Below are 22,600 nucleotides of genomic sequence, written 5' to 3'. Positions count from 1 at the left end.
CGGCAATTGATTCCATTTTTTTTTTAACTGAGCATGCTCCAATTATTATTTTTTTTTTTTTAGTATCCAATTAGCCGGATCAGCTAGTCAGTTCCAGCAAAAAAAAAAACGGATCCGTTGCATCAGTTTTTCACAATCTGTTAGGGATCCGTTTTGTTCAAAATTCGACGGATTGTGACTGATGGCAAAAAACTGATGTGTGAAAGGGGCCTTACCCGTCTCTGATTGACAAGTGTCTCAGACCCCAGCACTCGGCATATTAAGCACTGGGGTGAGGATCTGTATCATTACTTTATGCCACCCTCTGACAGATTCCTATACCTCCCACCTTTCCAGCGCTCTTGGGCTCTATTCTTATGGGCCATTCAAGTTCAGTTGATTTATTATTGATTAGATTTGTTTTCCAGTAGATATGGCGGAGCACTGGGCTGAAGAAGTTACCGTAAATCGGGTGCAATTATTTTTTTAATTAAATGCAAGTATTTGGAGCCTAAAATATTTGTTTTCCTTAGGTTTCATTAAAAATGTTTCCACCATTTGCCTTCTTTATCCTGTTTGGCTGCAGGATGAGTTAGTTGAGAATCCATCAGAGAGCTCGTGTTGATAGCCTAACAGGAGAATTTGTAATTTTTTCATCTGTCGTTTTCTGAGCTCCTCTCAGATGACTTATAACAACATGAAAGTTGAATGTGCACAGAAACAAAAAGCCTGGAAAAGATAAACGATGCAATGTTTTTAATGAAACCATAAAAAAAAATAGTCAAAATTTTAACAATCTAACACCTTGATTTACTACATGGACACACTTCACACGCCTACACAGTGGCTGATCTCTAAACTCCTAAATATGTCAATACACGTTAGAGTATGTGCATACTAAGTTTTTTCCTGAGTTTTTGGAGCAGAAACTGAGCAGAAACTTTTCAAATCCTCAATATTTCAAAAGCTTGGAGTTTCTGCGCTCCAAAAACTCCGCAAAAAACTCAATGTGCAGATACCCTTAGATTGATGTTGGACAAATCTGTAAATCTTGACAAGATCTGTAATCAGGTCAAGAAGACTATTTGGGCGTGTTAAATTTCATTACTGAATCCTTTTGCTACTTTGGGGGTTATGATGTCGTCAAATATGTCGGAAGAAATTGTAAATCTTCTAATCTTTTTTTGCCTTTTATTTTTACAGAAAGCATTATGCAGTATAAATACATGATAACTTCATTCTACAGCTCATTGCGATTTGCAAATACCAAATATCATATCCAATCTTTTAGTCTTTAGTGTGTGTGTGTGTATATATATATATATATATATATATATATATATATATATCTATCTATATATTGTATATACTCGAGTATGAGCCGAGACCCCTAATTTTGCCACAAAAAACTGGGAAAACTTAATGACTGGAGTATAAGCCTACGGTGGTAAATGCAGCAGCTACCGGTAAATGTCAAAAGTAAAAATAGATACCAATAAAAGTAAAATTAATCGAGGCATCAGTAGGTTAAGTGTATTTGAATATCCATATTGAATCAGGAGCCCCATATAATGCTCCAGTTTATGATGGGCCCCATAAGATGCTCCATACAAAATATGCCCCATATAATGATCCATACAGTTTAAGATGGGTCCCATAAGATGTTCCATATTAAAATATTTTCCATAATGATGCTGCATAAAGGTTAATAATGGCCCATTTAAATGCTCCATACAATGCTGTATAAAGGTTGATGGGCCCCATAAGATGCGCCATAAATTATGCCCCATACAATGCGGCATAAAGGTTGATGGCCCCATACAATGCTCCATAGATTATGTCCCATAAAGGTTGATGGCCCCATAAGATGCTTCATAGATTGTGCCCCATAAGATGCTCCATAGATTATGCCCCATAAATTATGCCCCATAATATGCTCCGTAGATTATGCCCCATAAGATGCTCCATAGATTATGCCCCATATGCTGTTGCTGCGATTAAATAAAAAAAAATCACATACTCCCCTCTTGTCGCTCAGGCCCCCGACACTTGCGATAGTCACCTTCCCCGTACCACCGCTGCGCGCCACCCCGTCTTCCGCGTCCTCCGCATTGACTGTTTAGGCAGAGGGCGGCGCGCACTAAACACGTCATCGCGCCCTCTGACCTGAACAGTCACAGGCAGAGGGTCGGAAGACGGAACGGGGTCAGGTGAATATCACGCAATGCTCACCCTCCCCATCATACTCACCTGCTCCCGCTGCAGTCCCTGGCAGCTTCTCACTGTTCGATGGTCTCCGGGCGCCAGCAGCTTCTTCCTATGTTCATCGGTCACATCGTACCCGCTCATTAATGTAATAAATATGCGTCCATATTCATTACTGTAATGAGCGGTATCACGTGACCGCTGAACATAGGAAGAAGCTGCTGGCGCCCGGAGACCATCGGACATGCAGGGACCGCGCCAGGAGCAGGTGAGTATGTGACAGCCGCTTCTCCCCCTCCCCCACCAACCCCCTTGGACAACGACTCGAGTATAAGCCAAGAGGGGCACTTTCAGCCTAAAAAAAGGGCTGAAAATCTCGGCTTATACTCGAATATATACAGTGTGTGTGTGTGTGTGTGTGTGTGTGTGTGTGTGTGTGTGTGTATATGTGTATATATATATATATTATAATAATTTATATTTTATCACATTTCTCCAAAAGTTAGACAGTTTTTCTGCTGTTTATACCACAGGATGAGTTGTATCTTTTATTACCACCCTTCTGGAGTATATTTGGTGATTGAATATTATCACATTTTTAGGGAGGGAGGGGGGAATGGGACAGTAACATCATGGCTTCCCTTCAGTCCATAGCTACTGCTAAACACAGAGAAAAGTACAAAGGTAGTGGATTCACAAATAAGTGTGTATACAGGATGCCCATATTCCAAATTTTTATGATTTCATTTTTTTATGGCAGTGATTTAAATTAAGAAAAGTACCATAATTTAAAGGGAATGTGCCATCAGAAAATGACCTATTTGTTAAATAGTAATAGTTTTCAACAACTTAACTTTTTTTTTTTTTCTTTAAATCTTGCGTTTCACGTAAATAAAAAACAAACACAGATCTTGAAATTTTCACACTGTTCTATAATGCTGGACACTGCCTGTTCTGTAGTGAACTCTAATCGGCTGTCTTATTATAATAGCAGACTGAATTACCATGAATGATCACACCTCTATGTCCATAGGATAACACAATATCCATCACTCACAATATGTGATGTCACAGCTCACCTTCTCCTCCTCCAATGACTGACAACATCTCTATAAAAGCACCCTTCTCACTCCTCACCCTTCTCTCAAATGACCTTTGTGGAGATTAGAGCATGCTCACATAACGCTTCTACACTAGAGATAGGGTCTTGGTCAGTCTAATGATGCTAATGTCCATGTGACCAGCAGGAAGTAGGAGTCCTACACTAGTCCTAGTGACCAGTGGGAAATGTGTTAGGCTGGCAATCAGGCAACACAGCGTGCAGTAATCAGCGCACATACAGAGATCTGGCAATAACCAAAAACAATAGGACGAGCTCTGAGACGTGGAATCTCTGTAGACTGCAGTACCTGATCTATCCTCACACAACTATAAGCAGCAGTGGATTGCGCCTATCACTACCTATGCAACTCGGCACTGCCTGAGGAGCTGACTAGCCTGAAGATAGAAATACAAGCCTGACTTACCTCAGAGAAATACCCCAAAGGAATAGGCAGCCCCCCACATATAATGACTGTTAGCAAGATGAAAAGACAAACGTAGGAATGAAATAGATTCAGCAAAGTGAGGCCCGATATTCTAGACAGAGCGAGGATAGCAAAGAGAACTATGCAGTCTACAAAAAACCCTAAAACGAAAACCACGCAAAGGGGCAAAAAGACCCACCGTGCCGAACTAACAGCACGGCGGTGCACCCCTTTGCTTCTCAGAGCTTCCAGCAAAAGTTAATAGCAAGCTGGACAGAAAAAAACAGAAAACAAACTAGAAGCACTTATCTAGCAGAGCAGCAGGCCCAAGGAAAGATGCAGTAGCTCAGATCCAACACTGGAACATTGACAAGGAGCAAGGAAGACAGACTCAGGTGGAGCTAAATAGCAAGGCAGCCAACGAGCTCACCAAAACACCTGAGGGAGGAAGCCCAGAGACTGCAATACCACTTGTGACCACAGAAGTGAACTCAGCCACAGAATTCACAACAGAAATGTACAAGATTTTTTTTTTTTAATGTAGTAATTACAAATATTTAAAATATGTGGAAAAAAAAATCCGTATAAAACAAATGAATAGAATAGAACAAATTTACTTAAATAACAGAACAGGTCACTTTTTAATTTTATTTTTCAGACAAGTGTTGCAGAAAAATAAGTCACATTAAAATTTTGTTCCTGGCAGAGATTGTGTTCTTTTCACTGTATTTTGACAAGGGCTGCATGGGACTGTAGATGGATGAATCGATACAATCAGTGCTTGTCTGTGTTTCCCATCCTACAGGTCAACCAGTGTCCTTTTCGACCAAAGCAGGCCGCGTTCAGACGACGACCTCCTGATTGAATAAAACAAGCACAAATCTGTTCTTCTGACGACTGTTACATATATCATTTATCAGGTGTTACAGGCAAGAACACCAGCAGTATGGTGCATTATATCAAGTGGTCATTAAATCCCATCATTCCCGCCACCTAGATATTTTAGCTTTAAAGAACCTACAAAATGTAAGTTTTCAGTTGCATTTATTATGGCGGGGAGAGGGGTAATTTTTTTTTTGTTTTATGAAAACAATTGAATCCGCGCTGAAAGGGCAAGACAGATGGAACAAACAGACCTATGAAAAGTAAATGTGACACAATAACACGCAAATCAAACCATACAAGCCCCGTACTTACTTTGTGACGTCACACGCTGAGCCTCGTGCCAGCTATTTTCCCCTTCCCCGCTCGTATCCAGGGACGCCACCGGCCGGGGCTTTCCCTGGCTCTACGTAGCTTCCGTACTACCTTATTTAATTGCGGCTCATCACCTCTGCCTGCCCACCTTCCCGCTAGCGTTTCTATACGCCGGATCCTTTTCTTCTGACTGGACTGCACCCACCGTGACACACGTCGGCACATCCCCTGCTGGTGAGTCTCTCCACGTGTTCGGTAGCGCTGGTGCGGCTTTTTGTTTAGGCTCCGGTCTAGGTCTATTCAAGGTGGGATTGTTCTGTTATAGGTGGGGGTGTGTGGGCTTGTATGGTTTGATTTGCGTGTTATTGTGTCACATTTACTTTTCATAGGTCTGTTTGTTCCATCTGTCTTGCCCTTTCAGCGCGGATTCAATTGTTTTCATTATTCTTGATAGTTCTTTGACAGGGGTGGCACCTCCCTGCCTTGTTTCCTTGCAGCTGGGTTTTTTTTCTTGGTGCCTGAGGTAGCGCGTGTGTAATATCCATTTCATTCTATTACATTGTAGGTGCCTCTACATTTCAGCAGCTCCTCCATGGCAATCCATACTTTACGTATGGATAGGGACCATCGTTTAGTCTATATTAAGGAGAGATTTGCTTTTAATAGTCCACCAGTATCTGACTCCTTTAGAGCCAGGGACCTCCTTAGGTCCTTGGAAAAGTTACTCTTTACAGAAATGAGGGATATGTGGGAGGTGGCTTCCTTGGAGAAATATGCCCAAGCCCACATAGTCCCAAGAGGCCTTACTATTTATAAGGCACTAGCGGGGGATTTTGGGGACCCCACCATAATACAAGAATGGGACGATATGTTCCATGGCTTTTCCCTCAAAACACTCCAGTTTGTCATTGACAAGCGTCTGTCTAATATTAATAAAACAAGCCGGCTTATTGAACACACTTTTGAACAGCTACATACTTGTACCCTTACTAAGGATATACAAGATTTGGCTGATAATATCCTATATAGATTAAAGGAAAAAGAAAAAGATATTATAGACAAGAAAATCAGAAAGTTCCAAAGAGACAAATTACCGGAGGAAATGTATAACAACCAACATTCAATTATAAGTTCGGGCGATATACATAACACTGACATGCAACAGAAACCTGATGAGTTACTAACAATAGATGAGTACAATTTAACTGAGCAAAATGAGGAAGACCTCTCATTGGTATTTTCCACATATGCTGAGTCTAACTCAACTCAGTACACACCAATGTCAATTAGGAACAAGGTTCCACAAAAATCACCTGAGGTCACTACCCAGAATCAGGACAATACCTTAGAGGTGTCAATATATCCTAGTACCCCTATATATATGGACCCCAGTACGCAGGAGGAGAACCATCCACGCCTCATTGCCCTTGAAACCTCTAACAGATTTACTCCGCTATCCCTGGATGGAGTGGATATAGACCCCGTTAACACGCAAGTCAATAGGCACCAACATACTACTCATCAGAGTTTACAACGGGTCACATCCACACATTTGAGGCCTACAAATAAAGACAAAAATAAAAATAAAAATTCAAGGGGCACACACATAGCACCTAGTAGCAATATTATTGGTAATCCACCTCTGGGACCTGGCAGGAGTTCCACTCTTAAAAATGGATATATAAGCACTGTATTGATAAGTAACAAAGGTTCCAGTACACTATCTAAGCATGTAACCAAATCTAAGGCCCGTTTACCGGCGAGCCAGGATTTTTTTCGGGTAAGATCCTCAAAACCAAAAGGGGCAGTAGGGGGAGGAAACTCTCCAAAATTAAAATAAGGTCAGTAGTTCGGTATCCACAAAAAATATTTAATTTAAGCTCGTATAAACTTACAAATAACGAAATCTCACTTCTCCAAAAAGGGTTGAAGTATGCACCCACTTCTAGGGGCAAACCATTCAACCTCTACATAAGCATGAAAAAATACCTGAGAAATTTATCTTTAAAGAAATTTTTCCTTAAAAAGGCCCAATTATCTACAGGGGTGACCAATTCCAATCCTGATACCTATATTCATACTACACTAGCTAACCCCTCCACTTTTAACCCCATCCATGAACAGTCGGAGGCATTTTTAACCTTTGACCGATTGGTTACAAACGACATCAGGAAAATGAAAAACAACAAATCCAGTTTTGCACCCTGTAATTTAAATATTTCAGAGAAAAAAGCCATTAAAGACATACAGAACAATAACAAAATCATTATTCGTCCAGCGGACAAGGGAGGTGGTATTGTCGTTCTCGATCAAGTTATGTATCATGAAGAATCTGTTCGCCTACTTAGTGATGCCATTACATATAGAAAGCTGAAAAGTGACCCCACATCCCATTTTTCTACCAAATTGAAGATTTTGTGTCTCAAAGGCCAATCATTGGGTATACTGAACAAAAAAGAGTTTCAATTTGTATACAATAGAGATCCGAGTTTAGCCATCTTTTACCATATCCCCAAGATTCACAAGAGTACCACCTGTCCTCCAGGCAGGCCTATTATTTCTGGTATCAATAGCCTGACAGCAAATTTGTCCCGGTATGTTGACATTCACCTACAGAAGTGCATGCAACTCATACCGGCTTACCTCAAAGATACGGGACACATCCTTCAAATTCTAGAGAGTGTCAAATGGGAACCCACCTATTTTTTAGGCACTCTGGACATAAAATCACTGTATACAGTGATTGACCAAAAAATGGGTTGCCAGATTGCGGGCCAATACCTACGTACTTTGGGGACCTATCCGGATACCCAGGTCACATTCATTGAAGAATGTATTCAATTTATCTTGCAGCACAACTACTTTTGGTATGAAGGAGACTTCTTTTTACAGACCTGTGGCACAGCTATGGGCACACGGTTTGCCCCTAGCTATGCCAACCTGTTTGTGGCCAAGTGGGAGGAGTCTTGTATTTTTTCCTCAGGTAATCTCCGTACGGGTCTGGTCCTGTGGCGCCGCTTTATCGACGACGTGGTGTTCGTCTGGAATGGCCCCAAACAAGATTTGGAATTATTTATATCAAATCTTAACACTAACAGTTTTGGACTCGAATTCACACCTACAATAAGTATGTCTGAGATTAACTTCTTGGACCTCACCATATACATAAAGGATGGCCGGCTACTAACTAAGTGCTTTAGGAAAGGGGTGGATTCTAATAGTTTTATTGACATTTCCAGTTGTCACCTACCGGTCTGGTTGACAAACATTCCCAAGGGCCAGTACACAAGAATCAGACGTAATTGTACCACCTTGGAGGACTACAACAGGGACTCGTCCATTTTGACTCAACAGTTTCTGGACAAAGGTTACCCTAGTTCCTTGTTGGAACGAGCAAAGAGGGATGTGATGGAGATACCCAGAGATTCTCTGATACATAGAATAAAACCTACTAATCAATCCAACACAATCCATGATCAAATCCGGCAGTTACCGTTTGTCACCCAATTTCATGTGGGGCATACCAAATTTAGATCTATCATTAAGAAACACTGGTCCGCACTCCAAAGGGACAAGATTATAGGGGAGCTTCTGCCGGATATACCTAGATTTGTGTTCAGGAAGGCCCAATCTTTGGGTAATATTATAGCTCCCACTACCAAACATGCCTCCTATGATAAATCTTTGGCTGGTGCTTTTGGCACCAGTAGGGCAGGTTTTACACCCTGTGGGATTTGTTTTGGGTGCCGGCACACATCTTTCGAGAAGAGATACCGTTCCACCTTCACTGATTCCGACGCCATGAATGAATTCAGCATCAGAGATACTATTACCTGTTCCACTACTAAGGTTATCTATCTCATCGAATGTCCGTGTAACAAACTGTATGTAGGCCGAACTAAGAGGCCCCTTATGGTCCGGGTCAAAGAACATTTGATGAATATTAAGAAAGGCTTCATGGGTCATCCACTTTCGCGTCACTTTAGCGAAAGGCACAACAAATCTATTAAGTGTGTTACCTTTTTGGGAATCAAAAGGATCAGACAGAGCTCAAGAGGTGGCAACTTAATTAAAGCTATGTCCAGGTCTGAATCCCAGTGGATTTTCACCCTGGATAGCCTTGCCCCCAAAGGCCTCAACCATGGGCTAGAAATATATGCTTTTTAATTGTATTGTCACTACTCCTGTTTCTGGTCCCTACTCTCTCTTTCTTATGTTTATTCTAGTTGGAACCAGGTCAGGTAGTTTAGGCCATATATATTTAGGCTTAGTTTTATTTTAGCATTTTTTTAATGGCATGGCGGGGTTTTTTTCCCCGTATTTCTTTTCCCCCCCCCTTTTTTTTTCTAGTACCCCCGTAGTACCGTTTTAGCACGTTTTTAGTACTTTAACCCCGGATTTACTGTTTTTTATCGCTATTTATTAAAGGTGTGCTTCGATTGTTTGTGTTAATTTAGATAGTGTTAGTGGTATTGTTTCCACTTTAATAAATCTGGTATATTTGAATTGGTACAGTACATCTATACTTTTACACATATTTATAAGTCTTTTTTATTAATATTTTTCACTTGCCCGTGCAACATATTTCATGCATCAGTATTCTTACTTTCATCTCTACTCATAGTGTTGCGGTTTTTTTGTGGCTCTGCAACTGTCATTACTATAGTGGTCACCAACACAATGGGTTAAATGGGCAGGCTTGCTATTGTGAGTGACATCCTTGGGGCTTATATGTCCGGGCGCATCGAGAGACCGGTAACCCTGATGAAGAAGGACGCCTCTCCTTCGAAACGCGTCGGTTTTGGTCTCTGCGCTGCCCCGTACTTACTTTGTGACGTCACACGCTGAGCCTCGTGCCAGCTATTTTCCCCTTCCCCGCTCGTATCCAGGGACGCCACCGGCCGGGGCTTTCCCTGGCTCTACGTAGCTTCCTTACTACCTTATTTCATTGCGGCTCATCACCTCTGCCTGCCCACCTTCCCGCTAGCGTTTCTATACGCCGGATCCTTTTCTTCTGACTGGACTGCACCCACCGTGACACACGTCGGCACATCCCCTGCTGGTGAGTCTCTCCACGTGTTCGGTAGCGCTGGTGCGGCTTTTTGTTTAGGCTCCGGTCTAGGTCTATTCAAGGTGGGATTGTTCTGTTATAGGTGGGGGTGTGTGGGCTTGTATGGTTTGATTTGCGTGTTATTGTGTCACATTTACTTTTCATAGGTCTGTTTGTTCCATCTGTCTTGCCCTTTCAGCGCGGATTCAATTGTTTTCATTATTCTTGATAGTTCTTTGACAGGGGTGGCACCTCCCTGCCTTGTTTCCTTGCAGCTGGGGTTTTTTTCTTGGTGCCTGAGGTAGCGCGTGTGTAATATCCATTTCATTTTTTTTGTTTTGTTTTATACTGTAAAGGCCATATTGTCTTAATAAACTTGTTCTAAGCTCCATGGCATTTCCATTGAGAAATGTATGGCATAGTTACAGTATATGCCATCAGAAGGGTTTGACTAGGCTTAATACATGTAAAAGTTTGGGCACCCCCGGTCGAAATAACTGTTATTGTGAACAGTTAAGGAAATTAATGGTGAAATGATCTTGAAAACGTCTAAAGTTAAAGATGACACATTTCCTTTGAATTTCAGCCAAAAAAAAAAAATATTCTTATCTTTTTTTACATTTTGAAAATTACAAAAATGATCATGGGCCGATGCAAACGTTTGGGCGCTTTGCATTGTTACTACCTAGGAGCACCCCCTTTTGAATGCTTTTTGTAGCCAGCCAAGAGTTTTTCAATTATTGTTAGAGTGATTTTCACCCATTCCTCCTTAGAAAATTCTTCCAGTCCTGTGAGATTCCTGGGTCGTCTTGCATCCTCTCTTTTGTGGTCTAGCCACAGATTTTCTATGATGCTCAGATCAGGGGACTGTGAGGGCCATTGTCAAACCTTCAGCTTGCACCTTTTGATGTCTTCTACTGTGGATTTTGACTTGTGTTTAGGATCATTATCCATTTGTGGAATCCATCCTCTTTTCAACTTCAGCTTTTTTTTCTTTACAGATGGTGTTATGTTTGCATCAAGAATTTGTTGAAAGTTAATTGAATCCGTTCTTCCCTCTACCCGTGAAATGTTCCCCATGCCATTGGTTGCAACACAACCCCAAAGCATGATTGTTTAATGGGATGTCCTTTTCCTGAAATTCTGTGCCCTTTTTTCCTCCACACATACCTTTTGATCATTGTGGCCAAAGAGATCTAATTTAACCTAATCGTCCCCCGAACTTGTTTCCAAAATGCATCAGGCTTTTTTAGATGTTCCTTTGCATACTTCTGACGCTGAATTTTATAGTAAGGATGCAGTAGAGGTTTTCTTCTGATGACTCTTCCAGGAAGTTCATATTTGTGCAGGTGTCTCTGAACAGTAGAACAATGTACCACAACGCCAGAGTCTGCTAAATCTTTCTGCAGGCCTTTTGCAGTCAAGCGGGGTTTCTGATTTGCCTCTCTAGCAATCCTACGAGCATCTTTCACTGAAATTTTGCTTGGTCTTCCAGACCTTATTTTGATCTCCACTGATCCTGTTAACTACCATTTCTTAATTACATTTTGAACTGAGGAAACTGCAACTTGAAAATGATTCGATATCTTATGTCATAGCCTAATGTTCCCTACAGGAGTCCCTACCTGTCAGTGAAGGTTGGCATCCTAATGGTAAACGGTATGGTCGGCGGCTCTCCCTTATATCCATAAGCCACCCCTACTATAAGGTGCAGTACAGGTAGTATTTATCTCCAATAGACAATCTTTTACTTGCCACTGTATATATTACTAACCTATTTTTGGGACTTGTTATATCAGATCGGTGCCGCTGCCCTCCCAACCCTAGCAGCACTGCTTCATATATTTCTATGCAGCTGTCACGCTCTTGTCGGGAGACCTGACGCCAGTCCGGGCACTGTATCCTGATCTCCGTCCAATTTATACGCCGTCCGACCTGAATGCGCCCTTACAGTCAAAGCATAGTTTTGAAAGCAAAGGTTCTGCTCACATTACGTTTGTGTTATACATTTTATGTTTATTTTATGAATGCTTATTAAACATTCACAGAGACTTCAAGAAAATCAAAACTATGTAGTTCTGAATTTCAATATATGGCCTAAAATTCCACATATTAAAGTGGTATTCCCATCTCCAAGGTCCTATAACAATATGTAGTAGGTGTAATAATAATAATATTAGCAAATACATCCAATTAGAAATGTAGTACAGTTCTTCTGATTTGCTATATCTTTCCTCATGTGCAGGGCATTGTAGTAGCTTAGATATCCATAGTTATAACCACTAGCATTTTGCTAACTAACTGTCACTATTGAAGTGGTCGTAACCATTGATACCTAAACTACTGCAAAGCCTTGCACATGGGGTTGGCAACATGGCAAATCAGAAGAACTATACTACATTTCTAATTGGAGGTATTTACTAATATTATTTTTACACCTACTACATATTGGGTTAGGATCTTGGAGATGGGAATACACCTTTTATTTTCTGATTTATTTTTTTTTATAGACATTAAAATATACAAAAAAAAAAGCTCTACAACTTTTTTTTTAATCAAATATTTTTATTAAACAGTAAGAAAAATATAAGTAGATTACATTACTGTAAACAGTACATACATATGCTCTGCATTTTCAATAAACTTTTTAATCCCAAACCAGCTTCCCTCCCCTCCCCTCCCCCCCATCCCCGGAGACCCAAGAAAAACCACTCCGATCCTCCCAAACGTCTATCCTTAACCAAGAACAAGAAGGTGTCATGTCAATACTGCTCCCACGGGGGCAGAGTACCCAAAAAACTAGAAAACAATCTCCAGATCACGCCGACTTGAGCCAAGGATTCCACAACTTGTTGAAAAGGTCCATCTTGTTTCTTTTAGAATAAATGCTCTTCTCCAATGCCACGATATAGTCCACTTGTGTCATGAAATCTCTTCTCGTTGGTGGCTCTACCCTTATCCAAAACTTAGCGATCAACTTTCGAGCAATAAACAGCAATCTTGCAATGACTGTTTTGTACGAGTTATCAGTTACAATCTCCTCTACGTAACCCAATATACATACCAAAGGATCCCGTGGTATCGAACATTTGTATGTTAGTCCCACTTTATTTAGCACCACGATCCAAAACGAGGATCACCTGGGGCACTGCCACATCATATGGAGGATACCCGCCTCGGACTGCGAGCACCTAGGGCATTCGGAGTTAGGTCTTAAACCAGCTTTATACAACATGTCCGGAGTTCTATAAGCCCTATGAATGACCAACAGCTGTGACAGCCTCCCAGGCTCACTCATCGAGATCCTGGGCACGTATTCCAATATTGAGTCCCACTGATCGCCGTCAATCACCCCCAGGTCTGCCTCCCACTTTGCTCTAGCTCTGATAGGGTGCCCCTCTAAAAAGGAAAATAGGAGAAATTCATATATTCCTGAGATCACCCCCTTCGTGCCTTCCCCTATGAGGATAAAATCTAGCATTAGATCCACCTGGATCTCCATAGGCCCCTTCTTACATTGTGCCCGATATGCATGAGAGATGCGGTTGTATTGGTACAATTCAGAGCTTGGCAGCTGAAATTCCTCCTGTAGTGTTTCAAAATTCTTAATTCTACCCTGGTGCAAAACTTGGCTTATCCGAGAAATTCCCGCTCCCTTCCAAACATGGAATCCCTCCATCTGTCTAAACTCCTGCAAGAGACAATTATTCCATATGGGCGAAAACCTAGTAAGTGCCCTCACACCCCTAATTCCTTTAACTTTGTCCCAAACCTTATGGATGAGCCTAACAGTGCAAAATTTAGTCCCCTTCTCTCGGAAATGCCCACCCTCCAAACCCTCAACTAGTACCCTTGACCCAATCAGTTTCCTCAGACTGCAGGGTGTCCGCTCCCAACCCGATTCCACACCCCATCCCCTAAAATGCTGACATTGTGAAGCCAAAAAATATAACCATGGGTTGGGCAGTGCCACTCCCCCCTCCGTCTTTGGTCTTTGTAGGATTTCCTGTTTAAATCTAGGACTTTTCCCTCCCCAAATCAGCTCGCCAAATAGAGATCTAATCCTCCGAAATCTATTCCGCGATATCCATATAGGGGAGTTGTGCAGCACGTAGAGAAGTTGCGGCATCACAATCATCTTTATTAGATTTATTCTACCAATGACCGATAAGTGTAACTTTTTCCACGCCTGAACCTTAATACGTATCTTCCGCAATAGTGGCTCCAAATTTAGTTCCTCAAAACTCGTCAGAGGCAACGCAATCTGAATCCCCAAATATTTAAATTTATCCACCAACCTCAACTTTGCATGAGATTCCCTCATAGCACTATTCTCATAATCCCCATCCACTAACATCATATTGGACTTTTCCCAATTGATTCTCAGGCCAGAGTAGCTCCCAAATTCTTCAATAATGGCCTCCGCCCCTGTCAGGGACTCCCCCGAATCCTCCAAGAAGAGCAAAATATCATCTGCGTATAGCGCTACCTTCTCTTCCGAATCTCCGTACATAAATCCCCTCACCTCCTGGGAACCTCTAATTTTTGCAGCAAGGGGTTCCACCGCCAAGGCAAAAAGCAGTGGGGACAAAGGACAGCCCTGTCTAGTCCCCCTAGACAAAGAGAAAGTCTCAGAGAGGACGCCATTCACCCTTACCTTTGCCACCGGGGAAGAATACAGCAGCCGCACCCATGAGATGAACCTAGGTCCAAACCCCAAACGTTCCAACACTGTCCACAGATAACTCCACTCCACACAGTCAAAGGCTTTGTGGGCGTCCAAAGATGCCACAACCCGTTTGCCAGCATTATCTGAAGGGATTTGTAAATTTAAGAACAACCTTCTCAGGTTGATTGCCGTTGACTTGTTAGGCATGAAGCCTGACTGGTCAGGGTGCACCAATTTGTCTATCACCCTACTCAACCTATTTGCCAAGGCTTTTGCCAAAATCTTAATATCGGCAGTCAATAGTGAAATTGGTCTATAGGATTCTGGCATCAGTGGATCTTTATCAGCCTTAGGGATAACCACCACTATAGCCTCTCTCATCGACAAAGGCAACTCCCCTCTTTCCAGCGAGCTATTGTACACCCCCACCAGCCTGGCCAACAGAGTTTCTTTCAAGGTCTTATAAACCTCGGCTGGAATGCCGTCCGCTCCCGGGGCCTTACCCCCCGCAACACCTGCCAAAGCCACCCCCAGTTCCTCCTCCCCAATCGGTTCCTCCAATAATTCACACTCCTCTCTACTCAACCGGGGCATATCAATTTCTTCCAAGTACCTCTCCATATCCTCGGATCCCTTCTCCACACTGGACGTATATAATTTTCCATAAAATTTCCTGAACACTTCCAGGATCTGCTCCCCCTGAGTAACCAACGTTCCCTCCTCCGTCTTAATAGAGTAAACATGTGAAGAGTCTCTTTGCGCGGATGCCACTACCGAGAGCAAGTGCCCCACTTTCTCCCCCTCCGAGTAGAAAGTTTCTCTCTGGAAGGCCCTCAACCTCTCCGCCTTTTTCAAAAATAACTGATCGACCTCCCGCTGAGCTGCCCTCATACGACTCTGAGATTCCCCGGTACGATGTTCCCCCAATGCCGCCTCTGCTGCTTTCAACTCCTCTAAAACGCCCTGATCCCGCTCTTTGGTCCTTGTCTTATGTCTTGAGATATCCCTAAACAAAATTCCCCTTAAATAAGCTTTCATGGTGTCCCACACTACATGGCATTCCGCGCTCCCTTCATTAATTTTGAAAAATTCCTCTATCTCTACTCCCACCTTTGCCATGTCCAAAATTTGTAGCCAGACTGGGTGAATTTTCCAACCCGCCCTCCTTAATCCAACCTGACCTGACAACTTTAGAGAGACCCGAACTGGGCTATGGTCTGATAAAATTCTGGGATTATATTCCACCCCGTTTAACAGTTCGTTCATCCTATCGTTACCCAAGGCAACATCAATTCTTGACATCGAGCCGTATGTAGTCGAGTAACAGGAATAGGAATATGTATTGGGATTGCGGACCCTCCATAAATCAATCCAACCAATTTCTCTGAGATAGTTACCAAAGGGAGTGTCATTACCGTCCCTGCGCTGTGATGCGTGGTTACTCTTGTCCCAGTGGTCATTTGCTATATTGTTTACATCACCCACCACCAGAAGGGGGATCCCATCCCAACCTCTTATAGCCTCCAATATGTCCTGGATCTTCCTTCCAGAGTATGGCGGAGGTATATACAATGATACTATGCACATTAAACAGTCAAGGATTTTACACACTAACAAAACGTATTGACCATCCGTATCAATTTTAACCTCAACTTCCTCAAATGGGGTATTAGTGTGAATTAAGACTGACACTCCCCTCGCGTAACTAGAGAACGTCGAATGATACGCCTTGCGCACCCACCGTTTCTGTAATATATCAACTTTTTCCTCCACTAGGTGGGTTTCTTGCAGGCAGATCACCGAGGGCCTCTGTTTCAGAAGATACTGAAATATTGCCGCGCGCTTAGTGGCGTCCGCTAACCCCCTAACATTCCAGCTTATAATATTAACGTCCCCTCCCATTTTCTAGAGAAAAAACAATGAGTTAGAGCAGTCTCCTTCAGGTCTCCCCCGACACCCCCCCACCCCCTCCCATCCCCCTTTCCCAACTTCCCCATCTAAAACTCAATAGAATTCAACTAGTACAAACTTTCTTTCTCTGTATGAGAACTGAGAGCTCTTGATACAACCTAGAACTGAGCCCCTTGCAGTCCATCTCTCCCCCTCCCACCGCTATCAACATGAAATATTCTTTGCGCCGCCGAGCACACTATTTCAAACTTTTGGGTGCATTCTGTAAGACAAGTTCAAAAATCACCATCAGGGGGTATAAACAAATGAATGACGAAGTCTCAGCGTCAGTCTCATCGGCTCCGATCCTCGCCAATTTTCTTAGTATTGGTATCTAGCCAGTGCATAGCCTCCTCCGGGTTCTGGAAAAAATGAACACGGTCCAGCGCCACCACCCTGAGCTTAGCCGGGTATAACATCGAATATTTTAGGTCCAGGTCTCGGAGCCGCCTCTTGACCTCGCCGAACCTCATTCTCAGTTTCTGCACCGATGCCGAGTAGTCCGGATAAATGGAGATCCGATTTCCGTCTATGCTCAGTCCGTCACTGATCCTGGCCTTCCTTAGTAGAGTTTCCCGGTCCCGATAGTCCAAAATTTTTGCCAGCAGAGCTCGAGGGGGGGATCCAGGCGGCAGGGGCCGGGTGGGGACTCTATGGGCCCTCTCCACGGAGAAGTGGTTGGTAAGGTCTGCTCCTCCCACCGAGTTTTTGAGCCATGCCTCAATGTATTCCGTAGGATTATTCCCCTCCACCTTCTCCGGCACCCCAATTATTCTTAGATTGTTCCTACGGGAACGATTTTCCAGGTCATCTGTTTTAAATTCCAGTTCTGCAATGCGCTGAATGTATCTCTTTTCTCTTTTCAACAGTTCATTTGTCTGATCTTCCACACTGCCCACGCGCTCCTCCACCACCTCCACTCTTTTCTCCACTTTACGCATAGCAGAATTAAGGGACTTCATTTCAACTGTTAGATCGTCTACCCTTAGGTTCAGCGCAGCCAGGGCAGATTTGCAGTGTATAACGACTGAGAAAATGTCCTGCAGTGTAGGTTCCCCCACGTTTGATTGCTGCGCACCCCCAGAGTCCTTAGCCTGCACTGGACTGGCGGTGGGTGACATGTTAGTTGTCTCTTGCATCTCCTGCCTCTTCCCTGGAGAAAGCCGCTCCTCCACCACACTGAGGGTGTCATCCCCTCCTCTCTCCTGTCTCTGCGGGACTTCCTCCTCATCTGGCCCCTCAGGGCCCAGCAGCAGGGCACCCCCCTCCTCTGTCCGAGCAAACCGCTCCAGCCGGGCGATTACCTCAAGCCTCCGGCGGTATGCGGTGCTGGCTCTGGCCGCCTCCTCCTCTGCCACGGCGCCATCTTGGATTTTCGCGCCAGCCGCGGGCGCTGACTGTCTTTTGCGCGGCATTACCGCTCTTCTCCTTTCGCTGCCTCCGGCACTCTCCTCCGTGCCCAGGGGTCCTGCGGAGCAACTTCGCCCGGTTTTCGGCGCTCGGCGGCGCCTTCAAGGGTGAGGATTTAGGAGCGGTGCGGGGAGAGAGATCCGTCGCACGTCCGCTCACATCGCTCGCTAGGCCACGCCCCCAAGCTCTACAACTTTGCTATTGCCGTAATCACACTGACCTGGAAAATCATTTTACCAGGTAATTTTTACTGCAAAATTAATACCATAAAAATGCATTTTCCAAAATGGATATAAAGCTCTTTCTACATTTACTCTTTAATATTTGAATAATAATGAAAAAGGATTATTTATTTTTTGGAATCTAAAATAAAAATAAATGAAAATGAACCATAATTATCTGGCAAGATAAATGTATAGGTGTATATATATAACAGTACATTTACCTGTAAAGGTGAATAGTAAAATAATGCCTTTTTTTTTCTTTTATATCTTCACATTCAGAACCTTCTGTGGTTAGCTCGTCCTCTTGCTAAATTAATGGACACTATTACTAATATTTGGCCTTGGGCCATCAATTTGAGGAAATTTTGATTCAATGAATTACTTAAATAAAAGTGGAGGTGTAAACAGGCGCGCTCAAGGTAAGCGCGGTTTCAGACGTCCGTGATAATCGTTATGATGTCGGATAACAATGTACGGGCTGGACGCGCATTTCCTGACCTGGGTGTGACCGCTTCCTATATTTCTATGAAGCTGTCGCGCCTGGGTCAGCAGATGCGCGTCTAGCCCGTTCATTCCGACTCAACATTGGAATGATTATCACAGACGTCTGAAACAGTCCTAACTGAAATGGCCTCCCATATCTTCACCTTGCTGTCAAATGTTCCCTCTTTGCTTTTAAAAATTAGGCAAAATTTTAGGGCAAATTTCGGGATCAAATTAAGACCTAGAATTAGATTGGCTGATAAAGTTGGTAAATTTTAAAAACTATTTAGCCTAGGTTTGCACTGTCTAAAACTCATGTCTCATTCACACGTCAGTATTTGTATGCAAAACACAGATCAGGTGTCAATCTTTCAATGATGGTTTTTCTATCCAGGTTCCGCTCCTGGCTTTGGCATACAAACACTGATGCCAAAATGTTGACGTGTGAATGAGGCCTTAGGCTGTTTGTCTAAATCTCACAAGTAGGGTTGAGCGACTTTTACTTTTATAGGATCGGGTCGGGTTTCACGAAACCCAACTTTTTCAAAAGTCGGGTCGAGTGAAATCGGCCGATCCTATAAAAAAGTCGGGGTCGGCCGAAACTCGAAACCCAATGCAGTGCATTGGGTTTCCAATGGTTCCCAGGGTCTGAAGGAGAGGAAACTCTCCTTCAGGCCCTGGGATCCATATTTAAGTGTAAAATAAAGAATTAAAATAAAAAATATCGCTATACTCACCCTCGGACGCACCCTGCTTCTTTCCGGCAGCCTTCCTTCCTAAGAATCAGCGCTTGCAGGACCTTGCGGTGACGTCGCGGCTTGTGATTGGTCGCGCGAGCGGTCACATGGGCGGTTGCGCGACCAATCACAAGCCGCGACGTCACCGCAAGGTCCTGCAAGCGCTGATTCGAAGGAAGAAAGGCTGCCGATTAGTACCAGGGCGCGTCAGAGGGTAAGTATAGCGATATTTTTTATTTTAATTCTTTATTTTACACTTAAATATGGATTCCGATACCGATTTCCGATATTGCAAACATATCGGAACTCGGGATCGGAATTCCGATACCAGATTCAGAAGATCGCCGACCTCATGGCCGACCCCACTTTGCCAAAAGTCGGCGACTTCTGAAAATGGCCGACCCGTTTCGCTCAACCCTACTCACAAGATAGTATTTACCATATTCAGCATTGACGTGTGGCACCGTGAATAACAAACTGGCTATATTTTTACGGTGTTTCCAAAAAAACATACTTAAAAACACCGGCTGAGGACAATGCGTAAACATCCATTGTTTTAAGGTCCTAAAACTTCAAATTTTACTATTTTTCTTAACTTTTTTATTAAACTTCTGGAAATTTCAGATATTTCCATAAAATAAATGAAAACCTATTGACATCAATTTACCACTAACATAGAGTACTATGGGCCGCAAAAAAAAAAAAGAAAAAAAACCTGCGTGAATCGCTGGGAAACTTTATAAGATTTTCAAAATATTAGCACATAAAGTGACACGTCAAGTTTAAGACATTCCAACACTGGCAATGGTGTGAGGGGGTTAATAAATAATTGCAAAGTTCTTGTTTTTTTTAAAAAAATTAACTTCATTATCTTTATCTACATATGCGATTTTAAAATAGACCAAATATTGACATGTAAACATATATATTTTTTCCGTTTGTGCAGTTTAAAAATCCTTTTTTTTTCACGTCCAGATATTCATCTTTTTTGTGACACATGGGGCTTCATTTTTCTGTCACCGTCTCAGTCATATTCTTTTTTTTTTTTTTTTTTTTTTATTTGCTTGCTGATATTGGGCGACGTTGGTGGAAAAATAAGGGAAATAATAAGTGTCTGGGTTTGTTTTTTTATAACCACACAGGACATTTTAAAAATGTTCCTTATGCTGTAACTAATATTTTTATGGACACTTTTATTGGATTGACAGTGGCATTTTTTTTAATTTCATCTATTTTACATGTTGTGTCTCCCATAAGGTCAATATATATATATATATATCTCAAATTTGGACACATCAGATTAAAGCATAGATTTCCACTGGTCTAATGTCTATTCCTTGTGTTTTTTAGCCCAAACAAGTCTCTTCTGCTTGTTGCCTGTCCTTAGCAGTGGTTTCCTAGCAGCTATTTTACCATGAAGGCCTGCTGCACAAAGTCTCCTCTTAACAGTTGTTTTAGAGATGTGTCTGCTGCTAGAACTCTGTGTGGCATTGACCTGGTCTCTAATCTGAGCTGCTGTTAACCTACGATTTCTGAGGCTGGTGATTCGGATAAACTTATCCTCAGAAGCAGAGGTGACTCTTGGTCTTCCTTCCCTGGGGCGGTCCTCATGTGAGCCAGTTTCTTTGTAGCGCTTGATGGTTTTTGCCACTGCACTTGGGACACTTTCAAAGTTTTCCCAATTTTTCGGACTGACTGACCTTCATTTCTTAAAGTAATGATGGCCACTCGTTTTTCTTTACTTAGCTGCTTTTTTCTTGCCATAATACAAATTCTAACAGTCTATTCAGTAGGACTATTAGCTGTGTATCCACCAGACTTCTGCACAACACGACTGATGGTCCCAACCCAATTTATAAGGCAAGAAATCCCACTTATTAAACCTGACAGGGCACACCTGTGAAGTGAAAACCATTCCCGGTGACTACCTCTTGAAGCTCATCAAGAGAATGCCAAGTGTTCAAAGCAGTCATCAAAGCAAAAGATGGCTACTTTGAAGAACCTAGAATATAAGACATAATTTCAGTTGTTTCACACTTTTTTTGTTAAGTATATAATTCCACCTGAGTTAATTCATAGTTTTGATGCCTTCAGTGTGAATGTACAATTCTCATACTCGTCAAAATACAGAAAAATCTTTAAATGAGAAGGTGTGTCCAAACTTTTGGTCTGTACTATATATATATATATATATATATATATATATATATATATATATATATATATATATATATATATATATATATATATATATATAATTTTTTTATTATTTAATTTCATTTTTTTGTTCTTGATACTTATTTCTATTCTACCTGTTAGTTTCTGATCTTTTGCAGACATTTCCAGGAAATGTAAGTGGTGAATGATGTGATCACTTTTTGAGTAGGTGTTAGTCTATTTTAATCATTCCTACCTGTGAAAAACGTTAGCAGCTCTTCCTGTAAAAGTTACACTAGAAGACCCTGTACTCCGAAAATGAGAACTGTGAACCTTAATGACATTTGGTCCCCGGGATCATGTGATTATTTTAAATCACCTTACTTAGCGTAAGCCATTCTGGCGAGGAACTTTGCGCTGTGTTTGTGATCCCGTTTTATGTATCTTTTGCTCACCTCCTCTTGTCCGGTGTAGACGCGCCCCATGCATGCGCTGTGTTGCCTCGGCGGCGTCGCTGGCTGGGAGCGTTGCTGTGGAGATGGGGTGGATGACGCACGTCCTCTTGCCCATACTCCATGGCGTGCGGCGGCCCGCCTCGCTGCTGGCGCGTACACATCATGCTGGGTCAGCGCGCCGATTCGCTGGAGCCCCTCTCACTTCCCGATAAATATCCCGGCCCTCTTTTTATTGGCCACGCCTCCTGACGAAGCCAAGGTGGTGAAACGCGCGTCGAGGCTCTCTGCTCACTGTCTGCACGCCTGCACCCTGTCGCTGAGATGTCCCAAGATATCAGTATTCAGTAGTTATTTTACCTTACGTTATTGGGCTTACCTTGTGTTATATGGTGCAGTACTGCAACCCAGCACCCTGGGTTTTCAGTGCTTACACTTTCAGTTCGCCTTCCCATCTGTTACCCCCCATGAGGTTGTTCATTGATTATTTGCGGACGTCAATTTTGGCATCCATGCTTCAGGTGTTGCGGGCTGTGCAGCACTGACTTTTTTGTGCAGTCT

At 42.7% G+C, this 22,600-nt stretch overlaps 1 protein-coding gene across 1 annotated transcript in view; it reads left to right on the top strand.

Annotated features, from left to right (window-relative positions):
* PGGHG (protein-glucosylgalactosylhydroxylysine glucosidase) overlaps positions 1–4,695 on the top strand; it is a 36,718-nt gene extending 32,023 nt beyond the window's left edge. Inside the window, exon 14 of the mRNA XM_069740310.1 lies at positions 4,516–4,695. Coding sequence (XP_069596411.1) covers positions 4,516–4,571 — 56 coding nt within the window. The 3' untranslated portion in view covers positions 4,572–4,695. The remainder of the gene's footprint in view (positions 1–4,515) is intronic.
* Positions 4,696–22,600: the final 17,905 nt, after the last annotated feature.

This window comes from Ranitomeya imitator, chromosome 9, assembly GCF_032444005.1.
Source record: "Ranitomeya imitator isolate aRanImi1 chromosome 9, aRanImi1.pri, whole genome shotgun sequence".
NCBI lineage: Eukaryota > Metazoa > Chordata > Amphibia > Anura > Dendrobatidae > Ranitomeya > Ranitomeya imitator.
Note: the sequence above shows the minus strand (reverse complement) of the source record. Positions and strands in the feature narration are given on the sequence as shown.